The 13851-nt window shown below is 33.2% G+C and overlaps 2 protein-coding genes across 2 annotated transcripts; one reads left to right on the forward strand and one right to left on the reverse strand.

Annotated features, from left to right (window-relative positions):
- The first annotated feature begins 914 nt into the window (after positions 1-914).
- Positions 915-2831, forward strand: LOC107759605 (thioredoxin H2-like). Its single transcript, XM_016577580.2, has 3 exons — positions 915-1146; positions 2295-2417; positions 2519-2831. Exons 1-3 carry the CDS (start codon positions 1000-1002, stop codon positions 2657-2659), a joined length of 411 nt encoding a protein of 136 aa, XP_016433066.1. The 5' UTR covers positions 915-999; the 3' UTR covers positions 2660-2831.
- Positions 2832-4116: 1285 nt separating this feature from the next.
- On the reverse strand, positions 4117-7221 carry LOC107759603 (dnaJ homolog subfamily B member 1-like). Its single transcript, NM_001324651.1, has 2 exons — positions 6752-7221; positions 4117-4564 (listed from the first exon to the last, which is right to left on the reverse strand). Exons 1-2 carry the CDS (start codon positions 7219-7221, stop codon positions 4117-4119), a joined length of 918 nt encoding a protein of 305 aa, NP_001311580.1.
- Between the last annotated feature and the right edge of the window lie 6630 nt (positions 7222-13851).

The raw sequence follows: 13851 nt of genomic DNA on the forward strand, positions 1-13851 counted from the left end.
CACGCGGTTCAAAGCTATGCCCATTTTGTTTGCCAAAACTAAACGAAGGCCACCATGTGTAGTCTATTTGATTCTTTTTCAATCTAAAAAAGTTTCTAATAAAATAACTCTTAAAAATTAAAATTTGCGTAAAAATAAACAACTAATCTTAAAAGTAATTTTTTAACTAAAAGTTATTATAAATTTTATAATTTATAAGTCAAGCTCTACAACAACAAAAAATCAACAAAAGTTCTCTACAAACTACAAATCCTCCCGATTCTCTTTTTCCTTTGGTTTCGTGCTTACGTTTATTAGTAAAATTTTTAATGTTGTCTTTTTGTTATTGTAATTTTGATTTATAAAATTATAGTTCAATTAAAAGTTTTTTATTGTTTAACTAAATTTTGCGTAGTTTGATTTAAAAAATTTGCGGGCACCATTCAACGGTAAAAATATTTATTGACTTGTTTAAAGTTTGAACACTCTTGGCGGAATCTGGCTACGCCACTGTCTAGATGAACTATGTGTAAACTTATCAAAATATACCAACGCTAAATACTTCATCAGAACATTGTTTCCATCAATAACAGCAACGTGCTGAAGTCGTTACTCTTGTTAATGGAGTTACTTGTATCAAAGAAACTTCAAATATTGACGTTTTAGAAGCTTCCAAAGAATAATAAAGTAACATATTAAACGACTTTGTTGCAAGGTGGAAATGCAGCGTATGAGAATAAAGTGGGCACGATCCTTTTTCAGAAATATTGGAAAAAGAACATACAGAAACAAAAGATATCTAGCATCAAATCTTTCTTTGTATAATGGAATAGTCGACATAATGAAGAACATATTCTGTACTAGTTTAAGTTGTTTTTACATTTTAAACGAGAAAAGTCTGTACATCAGCACCAATATAAAAAGGGTCCCTCCAAAACTCTAAGCTCCAACGTCAAACCAAAGAAAATTTTAGAAACCATTTGAAGAGAAAAATTCTTAAATCAAGAAAACTAGAAGAAAATGGGTGCTAACTATTCATCTACTTTGCATGAAGCTAATAATATGACAACCACAGTACCACAAGTCAAGAGGTCTCAAGTCATTGCTTTCCATTCTTCAACAAAATGGAAGCTCCATTTTGATTCTTTGAAAGATACAAACAAACTGGTAACCGTTTTTGAAATATTGCACATGTATGGAGTTAGCCTAAACATAAGTATGTCTTGTTTTTCATGTTACTAAACTCACTTTTTGTTAGCAGTTATCTCTAATTATCTTCGAGGTCATGATTCGATAGTATAAAAAATCTGCTTCCACTTAAGGGTGTATATAGGTCGGGTTGGTTCGCATTTCTCAATTATCAAACCAAATCAATGGTGTCGGATTTTTAAATTTATACACAAAACCAAACCAACAAAGTCGAGTTTTTCAATTTTGATTTTTCGGTTTTTTTGGATTTTCAGGTTTTTTCCCGGTAAAGTCTTCATAGCACAAAATATGTAACTTGTACTCCAAATATTTCTTTAGCCATATACAACTATATAATGTATTTTCCAAGAAAATAATACAATAATATGAGGTAAGTCATAGTATTATACAAAAATATTCAATAACGGAGATAATAAAATTGTATAAAGCAAATATTGCTAATTAATAAGCCATAATGAAAATTAACATAATCTAAAAATACTATATAGGTCATGCTAAAATAAGTATAGCTAATAAGTACTATTAATTACATAACTAAATACTAAAGAAAAAGATAAACTAAGTTATGCATTTTCATTATAAACCAATGTAAAACTAAAAAAATAGATATCCAACACTATCATCATTCTTAGTGTTGAAATGAATTTCTTTTGTTAGTATTAGTATTGATTTGAACTTTGTTTGAGTTACTATATTTATTGGCTATAAAATTTATTTACCATTCAAGAATGTTAAGTCCAAATTTGAAATAATACGTTAAAGGATAAAATTGTGAAAACATTTAAGAAATATTTATAAATTACATTACAATAAATATTTATATGTATAAAATATTTTTAAAAATTGTATAAATGTACTATCAGATTAGTTTGGATTCTGTTTAACTTTTTTTAGTTAAAACCAAATCAAATCAATTATGGTCAGATTTATTTTCCCAATACCAAATCACAATTGCGTTTTTTTTTTACGGTTTAATTCGGATTATCGATTTGGTGCGGTTTATAAGTTTTCTTTGTACACCCCTACTTGCAATGATAGTGTATAAAAGTTAAACTCGTTTTGTATTTGGTGATACTAATCATTAGGATGTTTTGCTCTATTGCTAGGTTGTTATTGACTTTACAGCAGCATGGTGTGGTCCTTGCAAATACATAGAACCAGTTATTAATGACTTTGCTGCTAAATATACAGATGTTGAATTTGTCAAGATTGATGTTGATGAATTGGCTGTAAGATCTTATGTTCTTACCTTTACAATCCTTTTTTTTTTCAACTCTTTTGATATCTAAATGGATACTAATTTCTAAAATCTTGGATGAATTGTAAGCAGAAAGTAGCTGAGGAATATGGGGTTCAAGCAATGCCAACATTTGTGCTGATTAAAAAAGGGAAGGTGATTGACAAAGTTGTGGGAGCAGATAAGGATGGACTAAAGAAGAAAATTGAGAAACACAGAGCTATCCTTATCTAAGCAAACATGTGTTTTGAGCAGAGTTTACTGGAATCATAGTCTGTGTAGAATAAAATTCATATCTTATCAATTTTTAATTGAAAAAGTAGCTATGTATCCTCAAATTTTTGCTCACTTCTGATTGTAAGAAAGCTGATTAAAGCATGTTGGTATATTGGTTTGAATAAATAAATGTGTTTCTGGTTTTTATTTTTGTTCATGGAATGTCGTTCCCATATTCAACAGAGTATGCGTATCCCCACGCCCCTGAACTCCCTTTAAGAATTTACTAAAATACTCCTATAAAATACTCTACAAAAGTAGCTTTGATATTGCCGTGCAGCGTCTTTATCGAGGCGAATCTATATAATGAGTTAAAGAATATGAGTAAAATACATGCAGTCAGGGCACCTTTGCGGTTTGACTATTACGCTTATTTTAAGGTTATTGTTTGCAAGCTTCTAAAATCTAAATAATATTTGGTCACGTTTTTAAAATGTATTTATAAATGTATTTTTTTTAAAAGTATTTTTCAAAAAATATACTTAAAACAATTTTTTTTTTTTTTTTTTTTTGCTTCTCCAAAAAGAACTTGACCAAATAATTTTGAAAGAAAAAAAGAAAGTATTTTTGACAACTAAAAGAAAAAGAAGCAATTTTGGCCAAAAAGAAGCTAGAGACAAGAAGTCACCAAGACGTCAAATCGAATCAAACTGCAGCTTAAGGAATTTTTCATTTAAACAAAAGACGTGGAAAACTAGACACACACATATGAGAGAGAGAGAGAGAGAGAGAGAGAGAGAGAGAGAGAGAGAGAGAGAGAGAGAGAGAGAGAGAGAGAGAGAGAGGAACTACTACCCAACAGAGTTCAAGATTCGGGCATCTTTCTCTCATAATGCAGCACATGAATGATGAAACTATAAACTTCCATAATTTACCAGACTTTGATTAACAAGAACAACCGAATTGGGAGAAATCATGTCATCCTGATTGAGCTTGCTGATGAGGAGCAAAAGGAAAACGTAGATCTGGATCCAAAGCAAATTCACTCAAAAGATAAAAGGGAAGTAGAAAATTCGCCCTTAAGAAATGCAAAAACAACCAACACACTAAATTCATCAAAGGTCTGCCCTGCACAGACGGAATACACAACTATAACACAGTGCCACTAATCTCAACCACAACACTTGATATGTAGCATCCACCTCCAAATCAAACACAATTATTAAACTACTTACTACTTACTCCCCTTTTACATCCAACATTATTATTATTATTATTTTTTTTAAAAAAAAAAAGAAAAAAAAGAGGCAGGCAGCTAAGTAGAAACTACATTAGCTCACATGTTGTAAATATTGAGGCATCCTTAAACTACATCCTACTATGCACAATTTCCTTTCTACAGAAAACTTGTTAATTATTTACATTTCGCTGCACATGCATGATAGTGTTAGTGACACCTTAACTAAAACCCACGATTAGTCAGCGCTCCTGCACAGTACCCTCCTGATATCAGATTTCTGATCTGCACTTAGCCTTGATGGGAATTTAATGTCAAACTTGATCTTCAAATTTCCTTTCTTGCCACGTTCCTTTGATATTGGCATTCCTTCATTTGGGATTATATGCTCATGTCCTGGTTTAACAATATCTGTGATTGGTATTGTGAGTTCCCGTCCATCCAAAGTGATCAAGCTTATAGTTTTCCCAGTAAGAGCATCTAGTAAAGAAATTTTCTGATTGATCTCCAGATCATTTCCATCCCTCTTGAAGACAGCATGCGGCTTTTCATCTATCACAAAAATAAGATCACCAGGAGTAGCTCCAGGCTCATAGTTTCCTTTCTCTGGGAAAGTGATTTTTGTGCCTTTCTTCCAACCAGGCTTGATGTGTATCGCTAAGACCTCTTCAACAGTTGTAGGCTTACTGCAAAAGAAATTCGCACATGGAACATATAGGACCCGGGGTTAGAGCAACTGAGTGCGAAATAATTGAGTGAAACTTCTTAGTTTGATAAATTCATGGCTTGTAATCCACATATTCACTGAACTTTGTTGTCAAATTTGTCATTGCTTTGCTACCCACACCTTCACCCTGCCCCTCCAGAAAAAGAACTATTGCTTTCAGTAGCTAAATTTTTTGCCTCCCATTGACTGTAGTTTCTATAAGAAGTTTTATCATTGCGCCAGAGAATCGAAACAATGAGTGTGATCAATCCACATCCCTAGATGATCATAAGCTTTCTGTAAAGAAAATGGACATGGGGCTTAAAACTAAAAGTTAATTCATAAGATGAGAATTGTCGAAGACCATACAGGAAGACAACAACCGATTAATCTCAAGTCTCAACCATGTGGGGCAATCAATACGCCTGTGCATTAAGAACTGGACATTTGGAGCATAGGCAATACAACATTGTGACCCAACATTGCAAAAATAATGATAGGTTTGACTTTGACACAATGTAAGATAATGGAACATTGGCTTAACTCAACCCTAGAAGTTAGTTTATGAGGTGAAATTAGCCCAAGACTATATAAGGAGAGAACAACTCATTCCCTCAACTATAATGGGACAATTAATTTTTTGCATAAGGGAATTGCAACATTCAGGAGATCAGTCTACCTCCCAGGTGACCATAACTAAACATTAAGCAGCAGTTACTTTGATATAAATCTGCAAATTGGGCAGGGTTTAGGAGCTTCTGATTCCTAATAGAAAGAATAGCCGTGAACAATCACGTCTTTTTCAACCTTCTAGACTATTCAGTAACAAACAAATGTGATTCTGTTATTTTACCAAGGGAGGATGTTAACAAGGTCAATAAATATCAGTACACTCAATTAGCTAAAAAACATTTGGTCAAAATGCATTTAAGGCATTATTACAGATATTTCTGTAAGTGATGAACACAGGAACAATTTTGTAGTAGGTTGACGGCTAGTATAAAACTAGTTAATTTGTAATGAGCTTGTTTATATATTTGTACTTTAGTAGAAACTGCAGAGAACCTCAAGTATCAGCAAACCCAATTATTGAGTAATGGATCGGAATGAAACAGGTGCAATCGAATGAAATGGGTATTGATCATGTAGCCAGCCTCAACTATTAGTGAAAATAGTTTCTCAACCACTAAAATCTAAAAATATGAAGTTAGTAACTTTACCCAAGTCAGTTTGATCTTTGAAAACAAAAACTTGACACTAAAATAGGATAATGTTCGTACTTCATCCTCAACTTCTATCTAATAGTTTAGTGCAACACCAAGGTGTTCTAACCTTGGTGCCAGTTCAAAGCATATTCTTAATAGCTATGTCAAAAAAGATACTGGCTAATACACATTGGGATGTCAGAGATATAAAGCTTTTACCAACGAAGATTTGTCCCAGCAACAGCACAATTTTGATTCAAAAAGCATATCAAAGCGCAAATGCAAACTTCAACAACCTCGGTCAGCACGTCAGAAGAAAGGAAGTAACTTTTTGCTTCTAAGAAATGAAAATTGACTAAAAATAAACAAAGCGGGACTACACTAAAAAATTATTCTCATTCTCCCAGACCATCAAGAAAGTTAAAAATAGTACTTTGCTCCTGATTTATGTGATACTTGTTGTATTTTAGTATATCCTAAAAAAAATACTGTAATATTTAAAAACGGTATATTTTTATATTTAGAAACAATAAAACTTTAAAAGTTTCATTTTATCTTTAATGAGATAGATCTATAGCTGTACAAATATGTATAGCCAGGGGCGGACCTAGAACATTTAATATGGGTTCCCGGAAACCCAGTAACTATTGTGTAATCATGTATTTATATTAAGAAATTTACTAAATATTTATAAAAATCTAACTGTGAACCCAGTTATTATTGTATATTAATTTGAAATTATGGTAGAAACCATAAATTTCAAATTCTGGATAGCTTGTTTTAAATCACAAATGTCAAATCATTCTTTTTTTTATTCTAAATTCCGTGTCCATTCAAACAACGTTTCTTGAAATGGAGAGATTAGCAAATTTGATAAAACAAAATTGTGCAAATTACGCAATTGACGATGACGTAAAACGCAAAATACTTGTAATTATACGTTTAATTTAACGAATACCTACCCAGAGTCATCCAGAAGAATCCGTGAGATCTTCATTTTTCTTCTAGAACCTTTGTAAAGCTCCTCCAAGCTACACGGCAGTTTATTCTCCACCGGCGCCGCCTTCCGACCGACTCCGGCACCGGAATTACTACCCGATCCACCGAAAAACTCAGCAAAAATAGCCTCCGCATCACGCGTATTGAACCTAAACCCTCTGGCGTTACTACCAGCACTAGTCGGCGACGCCGAGGCAAATTGACCGGATTTCAATGCATCATCACCGTACACGTCATAGATCTGACGCTTCTGAGGATCACTAAGCACATCATACGCTTCAGAAATCTGCTTGAATTTTGCTTCTGCTTCTTTTTTGTTCTGACTGTTCTTATCTGGATGCCATTTCATAGCTAATCGCTTGTACGATCTCTTTAAATCTTCTTCACTTGCATTCCGAGATACTTTTAGTACGTTATAGTAATCAAGTCCCATTGTTTTGACGCAAAACGAAGCTTCTAGAATGTAGACGTGTTTTCTCTGTGTGTGATGTTATTATTTAGGAAATGCGAGTTTCGAGAATGTTCTGGCGGATGTTGAAAGGATAGACAGGCGTTGAGGAAACGCCGGCGAGTTGGCTCGGTCGTCAACGATGTGGTAAACGTGAAATGCGCAGGGTAGAGGAAATGGTGGATGTTGAGCTAAGATACGCAGAGTGGGTGAAGAGGAGAGAGATTTTAATATTCCGTATTTTGTTAAGATGACTGCGCTGTTACAGAATGATAGTGACTACTATTACTACTAGCTCAAAAGGGCATAAGCAGCCGAGCAGCAACTGACACAAAAAGAAGAGATAAAAAAGTTTAATGGCCGTTAACCCAACCAATCTTCTTTTCTGTACGAATTTCTAAATCTTTGCTTCTATTACTTTTTCGAAGAGTATAAACGTTAAATTATTTAATTCGTGTGATGCGAAGATATTTTATAAAGAAAATTGAATCTTTGCTTCTATTACTTTTTCGAAGAGTATAAACGTTAAATTATTTAATTCGTGTGATGCGAAGATATTTTATAAAGAAAATTGAATTAAAAACTAACATATAAGCACTAAAATCATAAAAATTAATAATCTAAAACACTTGATAAATGATATTAGTAAAATCTCTTTGACGCTCCAAACATTGATAATGCCACATAAAAGAAAACATTCGATTTCCTTTTCATTTATATTTCAATTTTTGTATGCTATTAGCCTAAAAACGAATAAAAAATGGTGAATTAACCGAAACAAATCATATAGATGATCCCAACTTATCTAGAATTCATGCGTTGTTATTATTGTTGTGAAAGATATAATTTGAAATAATTCATAAAGGGAATTTATCCGACCATTGTTAGGAAAGAGTAAAGGTCGAAAATTAGGATAAAAGGTTGACATTTAAAACAGTTGACCCTTGATGGTACCGATAGTACTAGTACTATTTTTATATTTTTCTTATTTCTGGTTTTTTATTATTACATGTTGTGTTATTTGCTCCTATTACATTATTTTTGCTATTGTTTGTTACTTTAGTTTTACTATTTCTTGAATCGAGATTCTATCAGAAACAACCTCTCTATCTTCACAAGGTAGGAATAAGGTCAGCGCACACATTACCTTCCACAGACTCCACTGGCTTTGAGTTATTGTTGTTTTCTTTATCAGTTGGTCTCTCTCATGGAATTGTTAAACATGCCAAATAAAAAATTCAAGTTTAGTCAAAAAAATTATGTAAATAAAATATCTTCCATTTATTTTTTGGTGAAATAAGTTTCTCTTTGCACACCCCCGTGTAAGGCTGTGGCAGACAGTCACAGTAACATGACGTGGCGCAATGTAATTGGGTACCAGATGGCTTTGATGAAGAGGCTGTTTGTTGGTAAGCTAGTGGGCGAAGAGAACGTGCAGGTGAGTAAAGAGTGGGACCCACTAGTATCTTCGGTTGGAATAGTGTGTGGTAACAGAATCTGATTTGGCGTCGCTGTATTGCCATTTGGCGACTTGACGGCAGAGATTATACGACAACGTATTATGTTAACTCCGTTTGAATATTGCTATTTGGACCTATTCATCGAAGTGTGGCCCATAATCAAGATAAAACAGTGTTTGGTTTAAATTGAAGTGGCCCAATTAAATTATATTGTTGGCCCACTTACCAGAGGTCCCTTTACAATTTCAAATGAGATGTAACCACGCCCAAGGTAACGCCAATACTCAATTATTAGACCACATGATTTGAAGGGGAAAAAAAAGGGGGAAAAAAAAAGGAAAAAGAGAGAACGCATGATTTGCAAATGGAATTATTAAAAGGCTTTTTCTATTCAGGTTATTAAAATTTGGTTGAATCAGAAGGAATATATTATGTAAGTTTTTTATTAGATTGATAAAATGGAATAATCATCACGTACACGAAAAATATTTCTACCATAAAGATATCTCTATAGATTATAAATTCGTTCTTTTATGCAATTGCTATTTACACATTTATTGCTTCATGGAAAAATTTATCCATAACTCTAATATATGGAACCAACTAAATTGATATTTTATGTGCAAATAAGAAAAAAGAAAATAATAATCGAAAAACAAAATATAATCATTTTGGTTTCCTTTTTATAAAAAATTGAATTAAACCAATCCATGAGCAACCATATTTAGTTTTTAGTCTATCTTTTGTGGACAGTGTATATACAAGCTTTGTGATCAAAGAAATGGTAATAAAATAAAAGTATATCTGATTTATTTCAAATATCTTACAATAAAATGAAAATTTTAAGCACAAACAAAATTAAATTTGTTTTCGTTCCCACAATCCAAAGAAATTTGTTATATTCCTTTGTCACTTACTAATTATTATACCTTGAAGACTTAAAAGTTATGGAGTGCATTAATTAGGTAAGTTGTTATTGCACCATCGGGGCGCGCGCGCATATATATATATATATATATATATATATATATATATATATATATATATATATATATATATATATTATTCATGATCCCAATTTTCCTCCGTAGGATATCGTGATGGCACATAGTCTCTAAGACTAGGTAAGCCCAACACTTGCTGATTAAATAATAGATTTTTAACCAAATAACTATTAAGCATGAAACAAAAATTTCTATAATAAGTCAACAATCTCAACATGATACAATATCCCAAAATCGATAGTACAAGTCATAAGTTTTATTGAGTTCACTAGGAAATTTCTAATTACAACTGTTCCGAAATAGAAATAAACTGTACAAATGACTTCAGAAGGTGACTCTGAGGCCTGCGAATGTGACGACAGGTATACTTTGAAGTCTCCAGCTGCGCAGACATAAGTCTCAAAGACCGACTCATTCAGAAGTACCTGGATCTGCACAAAAATATGCAAAAGCGTAGTATTACTACAGCACAACAGTACCCAGTAAGTATCAAGCCTAACCTCGGTGGAATAGTGATGATGTCAGGTCAAAATACCTACTAGACATGTAAACCTGTGTAGGATATAACGTAAAGCTAACAATAGAGAGAACATCAATGTAAGACCAACAATAGAAGGACCACAAATTTATAACCAACAGTGGAAATAATAAAACCACGAATGGCAATAGAAAATAACCAAGTAATAAAGCAATGACATAGTTAGAATACGGATGAATATAAATGAGTCCAAGTAAGAAAAGTCGATGACAACTCAATTAATCAAATCGTTCCTAATGCATGAGTTACAATAAGAATCACCCGAAGTACTACTCCTCTTCATCTCATATCATAAGTCACAACTTTCAAATCTTACATATATGGCATCTCGTGCCCACATTTTTCAGATCACTTCTGCACGGCAAAATCCTTGTGCTACTATGTACATTTTATCCGTGTCAAATGCTAAATGAAATGTCTGAGAGATTTATATGTATACAACAAGGCATAATAATAATTTTGCATAAAGTAAGGAATCAAATAAGAAAATTGAGTTTATTTTAGAAGTAATTTGAGTAACGAAGATAACATTTTCAAGTAAAACAAAGCATTAGATAGGTTACTGATTTAAATATAGAATTTTGTTAAAATAAAACGTAATAACGATTGTTAAGTAAAATAAAAATATTAGATAGGATAAGGAGTCTAATGTGAGAAAATTAGTTAAAGTGAAATATGACAACGGTTAAGAATAGTAAAACACCGAATGAAACGACGAGTTTCAACTTAAGAGTCACGTAAGGTAAGTATATTTATAATTCTTTTACTTAAAACCATTATATTACTAACAACTCAACAAGGTATGAGATAATGACTTCGCGTAGTAAATTCATCTTGAAAATCAATTCACCAAGAAACCGCGGGAGCACAGATTAATACATTGAAGTAATACAACAGTTCACGTAGGATGCATGACTCACACAAGACACATCAACAATAACAAGTACAACACACATAATTCGTTGCAGTGCGCAACCCGATCCTACCGTGTCATCATTTATCAATATTATAATCCTCCCTTATTCCACCATAGTATCATTAATTAATATCAAGTATCACGTATACAAGTCGTTGCGGCACGTAATCCGATCCCACCATATCATCATTTATCAATATCATAATCCTCCCTTATTCCACCCGTTGCGGCACGCAACCCGATTCAACCATATCATCATTTATCAATATCATAATCCTCTCTTATTCCATCCATTGTGGCACGCAACCCGATCCCACCATATCATCATTTATCAGTATCATAATTCTCCCTTATTCCACCTGTTGCGACGCGCAACCCGATCTCACTATATTATTATTTATCAATGTCACGACCAAAAATTCGACCAGTCGTGATGACACCTAACCCTACCTGTTAGGTAAGCCAATTAACTAAAATCCAATTTAATTAGGTTTATCGAGGAAAATAAATGATAAAATAACTGAACCTTTCTACTTTTCCCAAGGACTGGTAATACAAATCATGAGTTTCTAAGATTTAGAATTTGCAAAACTGATATGAAATAAAATACAACATCTATTTGAAATATACATGAACAGATTAATAGTTCTAAGGCTACCAAGAACGAGAGGCAGCTATGACCGAATTGCGAAAATATCTTCGATGCCAGCTCCCACCATACACCGCAACATCAACATCCAAAATCTGCACACAAGGTGCAGAAGTATAGTATGAGTACAACCGACCTCATGTACTTAGTAAGTATTTGTCTAACCTCGTCGAAGTAATGACGAGGATTTTTAGTAAAATGATACTCACTGTTATAACCTGTACAATATACTAACAATAAAAATAATTATAGAATATAATAGATAAGGGTACAATGAAACAACTATGCGAGGTGGAAAAAATGATTACTAGGAGAAATCACAATAGCAAATTCATAATTTTCCTGGTGTGAGAAATATATTCAAGATATTACATCGAATGGCACGGTAATACCTTCGTGCACTTGTCTCATTATCACCCTCTATATATATATGTAAATCAAATCAATTGGCACGACAACACCCTTCGTGCATTTATCTCTTTCTCATCGAGCATACATATGACAGTACTGACTAGGTGGGAGAAATGCCAATAACAATAAAAGAAATAAAGTGGGAGGCACACAGAAAGCAACACCGAACAAAGCAGTACATATGGACCACGAAAACATGCTGGGAAAAGGGGCATAGAAATTATGACAGCAATTAGGAAGAAAAAATATAAATTTCACTAATTAGCATGGTAGAAGGCTTAGATGCAAATATAACAAAAAAGAAGAAAATCATAATATTTGCAAGTTAAACAGATAGAAGGCATGGATAACACAACAACACTTGGGGTAGAGGACACATAAAGAACAACGACTACAAGTCACATAGAAAACATAGGTGCACAACAACAGCTCAAGATAAAGACATGAAAGTATACACAACGAAAAGATATCACAATATAATGTATGTCTCTTGTTCTCGCTGCACGGAAACACCCTTCGTGCCATGAACATATGATAATATAAAAAAAATGGCACGACATCACCCTTCGTGCATTTACTCTCATCCTCACATGATAATGTAAATGAAATGTCACGGCATTATCCTTCGTGCATATTAATGTATATGAATGGCACGACATCACCCTTCGTGCTTTATACTTTTCCTCACATGATAATATAACTGAACTGGCACGGCATCACCCTTCGTGCTTTACACTCTCCCTCACATAATAATGTATATAAAATGACACAATATCACCCTTCGTGCTTTACACTCTTCCTTACCAAGTACACGTATATCATTAACAAGCAAGGTAGGAAGCATAAATAACATCAAGGAGAGTGTTTAAACGAATTTTTCAAATTGAACATCAATCACGACTTTCAATCCAATAACAATAAAATAAAATTTAAGTACTTTATTATTCCAGTATTTCAACAAGTCTAAAAAATGATCTTCAACTCATGTATAGAATTCAAAATCTCAAGAATAACGGTCGTAGAGTGATATTTGTGATTAAGTATAATAACGATCGGATTTAGCACATCAATAATTTTCACAAAAGCCCATCATATTTTAAATCAAGTTATAATAATCCAAATCAGGGTTTCTAGCATTTAATGTCATATTCATAGAAATCTAGAAGTCAAAGAAGACATGAAACAAGAGTGTCACATAATTCTACAAAGCACAATAAATCGTATAATTTACCCTCGAGCATGATTAACCCTGGCACATGCATATATGCTCGTCACCTCATATGTGTATCACCCCCACATGTAACAAACAATGGCAATTAGTAGGAAAAATTCTCTCAATAAAGTTAGGCAAAACACTTACCTCAAGCAAGCCGAATTCGCTGCCGATCAAGCTAAATAATACTCCGGAAATTTCATTTCGCGCGTACCAACCTCCGAACGCCTTCCTATCTCCTCAATTCCAAGCCAAACGATTCGAAACTAGCCAAACAACATGCAAATTAAACAAAATATACTCCAATGCTTGCAATTTAACAACTTATAAAAATTTCCAATTCCGCTCACAAAGTCAACCAAAAGTCAACGATGGGGCCCATGTATCGGAATCCGACAAAAATTATAAAATCTGAACCCCTATT

The sequence above is a fragment of the Nicotiana tabacum genome, chromosome 24 (assembly GCF_000715075.1).
Source record: "Nicotiana tabacum cultivar K326 chromosome 24, ASM71507v2, whole genome shotgun sequence".
In the NCBI taxonomy this organism is placed as follows: Eukaryota; Viridiplantae; Streptophyta; class Magnoliopsida; order Solanales; family Solanaceae; genus Nicotiana; species Nicotiana tabacum.

What these genes read in the sequence shown, in the direction of transcription:
- LOC107759605 (XM_016577580.2), top strand. Translation starts at nt 1,000, where the DNA reads ATGGGTGCTAACTATTCATCTACTTTGCATGAAGCTAATAATATGACA. An exon ending in TGAAAGATACAAACAAACTG is followed by an intron (nt 1,147 to 2,294) that starts GTAACCGTTTTT and finishes CTCTATTGCTAG; the next exon opens with GTTGTTATTGACTTTACAGC. An exon ending in TTGATGTTGATGAATTGGCT is followed by an intron (nt 2,418 to 2,518) that starts GTAAGATCTTAT and finishes AATTGTAAGCAG; the next exon opens with AAAGTAGCTGAGGAATATGG.
- LOC107759603 (NM_001324651.1), bottom strand. Translation starts at nt 7,221, where the DNA reads ATGGGACTTGATTACTATAACGTACTAAAAGTATCTCGGAATGCAAGT. An exon ending in ATTCTTCTGGATGACTCTGG is followed by an intron (nt 4,565 to 6,751) that starts GTAGGTATTCGT and finishes TTTCTTTTGCAG; the next exon opens with TAAGCCTACAACTGTTGAAG.